At 35.2% G+C, this 8,270-nt stretch overlaps 1 protein-coding gene across 1 annotated transcript; it reads right to left on the bottom strand.

Moving 5' to 3' along the window:
- Positions 1 to 2,585: 2,585 nt before the first annotated feature.
- Positions 2,586 to 6,481, bottom strand: LOC113284523 (heterogeneous nuclear ribonucleoprotein D0-like). Its single transcript, XM_026534010.1, has 4 exons — positions 6,393 to 6,481; positions 5,312 to 6,009; positions 4,033 to 4,828; positions 2,586 to 2,956 (listed from the first exon to the last, which is right to left on the bottom strand). The coding sequence occupies exons 2-3, from the start codon at positions 5,997 to 5,999 to the stop codon at positions 4,062 to 4,064; spliced, it is 1,455 nt and encodes a 484-aa protein (XP_026389795.1). The 5' UTR covers positions 6,000 to 6,009; positions 6,393 to 6,481; the 3' UTR covers positions 2,586 to 2,956; positions 4,033 to 4,061.
- Positions 6,482 to 8,270: the final 1,789 nt, after the last annotated feature.

The following is an 8,270-nucleotide window of genomic DNA, read 5'->3' on the forward strand; positions in this document are numbered from 1 at the left end:
AAAACAAGAAATTGAGAAGGGTTTCTCGAAGAACATGATATTGGTTATTGGCTCATCAAATCTCTTCTTAAAGATTGTGAAAAAGATCTAAATTCAAAGAAATTTGAATGTGATAATCTTCATCGAAATCCCTGTATGTTAAAAGAGAAATTTGATGAATCTGAAACAAGGATTAACTCTTAACAAATGAGTTTTGAAAAGAAACAAGGCGCATGTCTCTCTCGAGAAAAACGCCTTGAGGATGATCAAGGTGGCGCTCTTGATAAAATCAATACGTTGGAAGAGGACTTGAAAAAGTTCAATAATATCTCAAACAAATTAAGCTCAATTTTAGAAGCAAGTAAAAATCATCGTGATATACGTGAGGATTAGGCTATAAGGGAATAGATGCTTCTAATACTAGCAAAAAGGCAAAATTCGTCAAGGCTAAAAATTCTTCTCAACCAGAGGTTCTCACTGATATCAAAGGTACAACACCTTCACAAATCGATGGAAAAAATAAAACCCGTCAAGATCCAATGCAACTGGATCCACAAAAATGTAACATTACGCATCATGGTTCTTATGTTACCAAGCATTGCTTTTATTGTGGAAATAAAGAACACTTGCAAAAGGGATGCAGAGTTCGTAAGATGCAAGATGATCATGCTTCTATTTCTAGTGAATTGACTAATACTGCTCCCATTAATAACTCACGTCGTTATTGTCCAAACTTTAGGCAGAAGAAGTTTCATAATTATAGTTCAAGATTGTCTATCAGCATTCTGCAAGATTTTATCATAATCATAATAGAAAAGGGGATAACCTTGTAAATGCAAAGACAAGATCTGATATTCCAAATTTGAGAAAGGTTGACTTCGAAGGTATCCAACAAGGAAGACGTTCTAAACCTCTCTCAATAGATTCTTCAAAGATACTACGAGGAAACAATAGGAAGAACATGGAAGCTCCTATGAAATCCATCTATAAATGGGTCTTGAAGTCCTCCATGAAATAAACCAAGGTATGACCAAAAGTTGGTCATAAGGATGACACTCAAATCATAAATATTGGTAACAATGTCTATGAAAGTCTGCTTTTAAAATTAATTAAAGTTCGTGCAAGGATCTATATATTAGGTTTTGAAATGAAAAAGTTTGTGGTGTACGTGGTACCTTCCCTTTTTCAAATTTATATCGCTCGCTGAAGATTGCCTCGAGGTTCGGGTGACGATGAAAAATACGTTAGTAATAGATTAACGTTGTTATTATTTATATTTATTTATTTTTTGAAAATTTAATGTATCAATGACAGTTCATGTATATTTCAGGTACCAAACTCCTACCTAGAACAATGTCGGTACCAAGTGTAAGTTCTTTACAAAATCTAGGTACAAAACTACAAAAAACCAATTTCCCTTTGATATTTCAAAGTTGGATTCATATAAGAGAGTAAACGGTGTCGATACATATTTTTGTTGGTGCAAGACCAATGAGAAATAAAAGAGAGCCGAAATCTAAACCAAGATCAATTTATATTATAGAAATAGGGTAGTCGAAATCGCTCTCCTCGGCGGATTACTTGCCGAGTAATTGGTACTCGCTATATGACCAATGCAAATTCTGATTCTAATCCATTTCCAATTTTTAGGGATTAAGCCGGACGATTTCGTCAATTTGGACCGATTTTTGAGTAAAACAAGTTGGCGACTTTTCCGAACTGACCTTCCATGCACCAAGATCATAACAATTTTTTTCCCCTCAAACGTTTAAAACCATGATAAATAGGTTCAATATAACAATGTTACACACTTAATTATATGATAGATAAAATGTTGACTTTAATTAGATACAAGTTATAACTCGTGAAAAGCAATATATAAGTTTCTAATAAAAAAGTTCGGACTATTAGGCCAAGTTTTTACGATTTCCAAGTCCGAACTCATGACTTATCGCTCCAAGCTCCCCAACTGAATATGATCAATGACCGATTTCGATTAATTGAATTTGGTTTTTAGTTATATCAATTATGACATGAATACATGTCCAAGCCCAAAACGATGAATATCGGTATGGATAGTTATCCAACTTTCTCTTTTTTGCACTACCTAGTGGGTGTTCACTATCTATAACTATGTAGTGGTGGGACCTACAACAAGCGATGTTTATTTTAGGCGTTTTCTCTGTCTATACATATATATTGGGTAATCACAGTCCCGGTGATGAAAATCAAAAAACACTTCATTTCCGTTTTTTCTTAATGATACCAATATCTCGTGCAAAAAGTTTTATTTATTCGTTTACAAATATGCAATTTCCTTACTTCATTTCTTTTACAAAAACCTTGAAGTTTTCTGGATGGTTACACCTTATCAAAAACAAGCCCTAGATCTCAATTAAAATGAATGATTCATTAATGTATTTATTTTTTTTTAATTTTCCAAAATTATGTAATAACATTTGAGTTTTTTCTCTGACCATGAAAATCAAATCAGATAAACAAAAACATTATATTTTTCTATTTTCTCTTGATTGCTTCTCTTTGATACCCCGTCTATGAACAAATTTTCTGGAAAGGAGGATAAGTTTGAAAAGAATTGCAAGTGGTGAAGTCTAATATTCTTATCTAAAAGTGTATTAAAGTAAAAGTAATTGATGGAGTTGAAAGTAGTATGCCCGCCGTAGTTACGAAACAAACAGCTGTTAGTAACAGCTAAAAAAGGATGACCATCAACAAAAATAGCGGCAGAGTACTATGTAAGAGCACCATCTATGTGGCAAAGAAAAGAAGAAAAAATTTAATTTTTGGGCCCCAACAGTTTGAGCTCGCCTAATCCATAAGATGGCTCTGGTCACCCATCAAAAAATAGTTGTCAAGCGATGTTAAGAAGACGGCTTCGGTCACCCATCAAAAAGAAGTTGTCAAGCATGTTAAGAAGATCTTGTTAAAAGGAGAACAGCTACTGCACCACAAGCACCTGCAAATTCAATTTAGTGGGTATCAGACAAACTTTAAGATATGCAAAAATGCAGAGTTATGATGCCTGAAGTTATAAGATGCATCTGGCGCACAAAGAATGCAAGGAAAAAAAAAAGATGTCGCAGTATAAACCAAAATGAACAAACATGTACAGTAAGAAAAGCTAATTACATACATAATCTACATCCTGATATATATATGTATGTGTGTGTATAAGATTCAGACTAAAAACTTAATTCCTGGGACAGGTCAGAATAGCAATGCATCTGTGGATGTGTTATCTTGCGAGCAGCAAATCCTAGCCAAACCAGTAAGGAAGACTACGAAATTTGTTTTTATCATCCCCATAGATTTCAATGACATTAACCAAAAGTGGGACTCCTTCGTTGATAACCAGCCTAACAGAGAAGACCATTTTAACTATTACATGTGAGAAAAACTTTTTGACAGCAAACTCCCAGCGTAGCAATGACTAATCACTAAGCAGGAAATGAACAGATTAATAGAAACCGAATCTTTATCATAAATCAGCTATGGCACCAATAAGAAAGCTAACCTAACAATGAAAAAGAAGACTTCTCAATGCAGTAAATTAGTAATATGACCAGTATTGCTTTACCGTTCTATTATGCAACTTACACGTCTCGTGTCACTTCCTAGAAATTCACATGATCTAAAACTAGGTATATTGGACAAATTAGAAGAAACAAGCATCGTCTTGGCTACATTGACCGACTGAAAGACTAACTGCCACAACTAGGAGGTGCATTTTGTAATTAACAATAAAGCAGGAAAAATTAGTTTAGAAACATGGCATTTCCACGCCTAGCAGTAAATCAACTTCCAACTAAAATGCCCTCTTTCTATCTTTCTATTGTTCCTGCAATATGTTTGATTACAAAGTGCACCTCTAATATTTGCAAGAAATCAACTTCCAATGACCAGGGGAAGTCGTGGTTTAGGTAAACTCTAAATTAGAGAGTTAAGAAGCAGCATAAACCAACTAACCATTATAAAACAAAGCTAAGTTTACCAGACTATCTCGAATCGTATTAAAAATGAACTCCCCAGTACCTGTATGCATTTGGTCCTCCTTTGGTATTTCATAGTGGACTCCTGGGTGACACAACTGGGGTTCCTCCAGCAGAGTCATCATCTGAAAGTTGAGAATAATATCCAGAGTAACTTCCCCCATATCCTGGGCTTGATGGTTGGTTAATTCCAGCATCTTGTACACCACCAGAGAGAGATCCTCCTCTTCCACCATTCTTTCTCTTATGATAACCACCATTCTGACCATTATTACTCCCATCTTTAAATACAGTTCTCTTAATCTCAACTGCTTTGCTATACAACTCATGAAACCTCTTCTGCATTACATTCTCTACAGCTTCCTCAGAATCAAAAGTGACAAAACCAAAACCTTTATGTCTATCTTTTGAAGGAGTACACAGAAGAACAACATCAGTAGTTCTACCAAACTTCTCAAAATAAGCTTTAAATTCTTCCTCAGTCAAGCTATGAGGTAAACCACCTACGAAAATCTTCTTTGTCCTAAATTGACCATTATCATCACTACTCTTCTTACTAAAACCCTTTTGGTTGTAAGGGTTATTATGTCCAACTCCGGGTTTGGGCGCTGCTTTTTCCACTCCAACCAATCTTCCAAGAATAACATGTCTTTTAAAAAGAACTTTATCAGCTACAGATGGATCTGAGAAGAGAACATACCCGAAACCTCTTAAACTACGTGTCTCCCTGTGTTTTATAATCACAGCCTCCACAACTTCACCAAACTTCTTAAAATGATCTTTCAGAGTATCTTCATTGGTTTCCATGGAGAGTCCACCCACAAAAATCCTCCCTTGTCCTGAATCCATCAAACCAACACTCAAAAATCAGCCAGAAAAAAAATATCTTGTACTAAGAAGCCCCTTACAGATGTAATGCAAATAGTGTTTGTTGAAAACACCCCCCAACGAAAGTAAAGTCAATAAAGGTTATAAAACTAAAAAAAAATCTTCAAACAAAAAAAATGTGAGAAATATTGTAAAACTGAGGGGTCTTTTAAAGAGGGAATCAGTGGCAAAAAATGGATGAGAAACATGGCATTTCCACACCTGGTAGGAAAGCAATGTCCAACTAAAATGTCTTCTTTCTATCTTTTGATTGTTCCTGCTATATGTTCAATTACAAAATGCACCTCTTATACTTGCAAGAACTCAACTTCCAATGACCAGAGGAAGACATGGCTTAAGTAAATTCTAAATTAGAAAGTTAAGAAGCAGCATGAACCAACTAACTAAGTTTACCAGATTATCTCAAAATGTATTAAAGAGGAACTCCTCAATACCTGTATGCATTTGGTCTTCATTTGCTGTTGAATCTGATGCAACATCATCATCTGAGAGTTCGTCAAACCGAAAGTCTTTCATATCCGATTTCAATGGTTTAGTTGCGCCCAGGGGACCACATGCAGGTCTGCTGCATATCAAACACTTACCAGAAACCCAACCAACTGACAAGGCCCGGTCATTCACACCCTTATCCTCACCCCAATTTGTAGCAACACTCCCACCCATAGCAACACTCCCACCCAAGGTTTCTGAAAATGAAGGCCTGCTAACAGTACCCCATGCAGGCGTGTTAGGCATCGCATTCCCCTTACCAATAACACCAGAAACACTGTCAATTGAGACGGACAGCTCTTTCGTTTTTGATGCCTTAGAATTCCTATAATTTGCAGAATTTCGCTTGCTAGCAACAGTCTCCCACAAGGGTTCCGATGAAGCTGACGATGATGTACAATTTGCTTCACGTTGAGTGGCAACAACGGCAGCTGCAGCATTAGAGCAGTTCTTCAACTTTTGACCATCATAAAGAATTTCAGCAGCCTTATCTGGATCACGGCCAGCCTTGCAATACGCAGAAGCTATCTCCCTGAGTGAAAATTCTGAACTAAACGCATCAATCAACGCTTCCAAAACTTTTGTTTCTCCAGAATCAGACTCCATTAATGCCCTAGAGACAGATGCTTCCATCTCAAAAGTTCTTCACACAAAGAAAAATAAACAAAACTCTTAGTACATCACTTACATCACAAAAACCAAAAACAAAATCTCAACACGGTTCCCATTCATAGGTCTGGGTTTCGAATCTCTCTAGGGTCAGAAAAGTTGAAATTTCTAGAAAGATTTCATAAGAAAACTAAACAAAATAAGGTAAATCATGAAGAATCAAAACCTGATTCTTAATCTATACTAATTTTTACTCCATTTATGCTTCAATCGAACAACTACACTCACTGATTTCATGTTTAGGTCAAGTGATCTCGTTAAAAAAAAAGTGAAATCATCAAATGTAGTGGTACTCTAACGAGATTGAACAAATGAAAGTGACATGTATAGATTAAGAAGCTAAAGCTTGAGAATTACCTGAAGAAGTGCTTTACTTTACTCTTCTTCTTCAGTAGGGTTTACTTTTTTCTGAGCGGAGGAGATATTTTGGGATGAGAAAACAAAGGTTTTAATTTACGACTGATGGGTTAAGCAAGTGATCACATGGAGAGAATAAGACAAGAGTGATGAGTCAAAAGTGTTCTTTTTGACTTTTGATGACCACCAAATTACTCTTGGGATCAGCTGAAGTCAGATAGTGCAGATTTATGGCAAAACTTCCCAAGGGGAGACCTAACGGCAGTTCGGGCAACTCTCTGGTATTGGGATAGCTGCCGGTAAAGCGAGGTATATATAGCCACTGTGTCTATCGGAATTTTTTCGGATTTATTTCGGATAAATTTAGAGTTTCTGGATGACCTTGCTAGAGACGGGCTACCAGAGATCGGATAATTGTAGAACACAATGTGCCATAACTTTCAATGTTAGATAGGAAAATGACTCTAGTATTGGGATACTAGCAGGCACGATTAGGTAATGGGTCAAATGTTTTCGCCTATCCATTTTCGAATTCAGGGTAAAAATTTACTCATTCATATTTGTCTCACTTTTACATATAAGTGCTAATTTATGAACTCATGTGTAGGTTAAGAAGTTCACTAACTATGGTTATTAAAATCATTCGCAAATTTTACATAGAAAGGTTAGTCTGTGAACACATGCATTGGTTAAAAAGTTCACTAAATTATATTCTGAAAGCAACAAAATGTATTTTCAAAAAGTTACAAATTTCTAGCATACTGATAACCTCATTCTTGGAACGAGAAATAAAATACACTAAACTAAGATTACAAAGCCGCGAACATAAACATGTGCACATATTTGACTTGGAATATGTGATAAGCATAATTTACATACGGTTTCTTACACCTATTTGCTAATGACTTGAAATATGTGATAACCACAATTTACATATTTTAATCATCGGTTTCTACATTTATTTGCTAATGACTTGAAATATGTGATAACCATAATTTACATATTTTAATCATCGGTTTCTTACACCTATTTTCTATGACTTGAAATATGTGATAAGCATAATTTACATATTTTAATCATTGATTTCTTGCACTTATTTGCTAAATTTCGTGTGAATTGCTTTGTACTTTGTTAATTTCTATTATATGTCTTTCATTTGGTTACATCCTTGAAAACAAGTGAAAAGAGTTTTAAAAGTGCCAACGAAGTAAAGGTCTACAAGTATTTAAGGACACGAGACCAAGTTGTGCGAAAGAGTTACAACAAAGTGGGAAAAAGAACAAATTTAGAAATTCTCGATAAAACTGGTGGTCGAGAAAATCCATATTTCTCAACAAAGCTAGTGAATGAGAAAAACATAATTCACAGCTTCCGAAATTTCTTAATGGGATACATGACCGAGAAAACTATGGTTTCTTGATAACCAGTGTAACTGAGAAACAAAAATGCATAAACTTTATCTTTTTCTCGAAGGGGTACATGAGCCATAATTCCAAAAATCTCGATCACTCTAGTTGCTGAGAAAGTAAAGAGGGCTGTAATATTATGATGGATTTTTTGTTCTATTTTCGAGTACGGGTAGAGTTTTTGAAACCCAATATGACCAGATATCAAGCGCGGGAACTACTAATCTTAGGTATCTACTTAGAAATAATTCCACTAGTATTTGAGAGATCTTATATCACACTTTTAAAGAAGAGGAAATAAGAGCTAAGGCTTGGAGTTGCATTTGATCATTAAAAAATTAGGATTTGGTTTACTTGTACTTCTAATTATTTTTCATGGGTTTTGAGAAATCCTTGAGTAGCTAGACTCATATTGGTTAAGGATGTAGTTGGATATCATAAAATGTCACTAAATTAATACATTAGTTTTGTT

Source organism: Papaver somniferum, chromosome 5, assembly GCF_003573695.1.
Source record: "Papaver somniferum cultivar HN1 chromosome 5, ASM357369v1, whole genome shotgun sequence".
Taxonomy (NCBI): domain Eukaryota; kingdom Viridiplantae; phylum Streptophyta; class Magnoliopsida; order Ranunculales; family Papaveraceae; genus Papaver; species Papaver somniferum.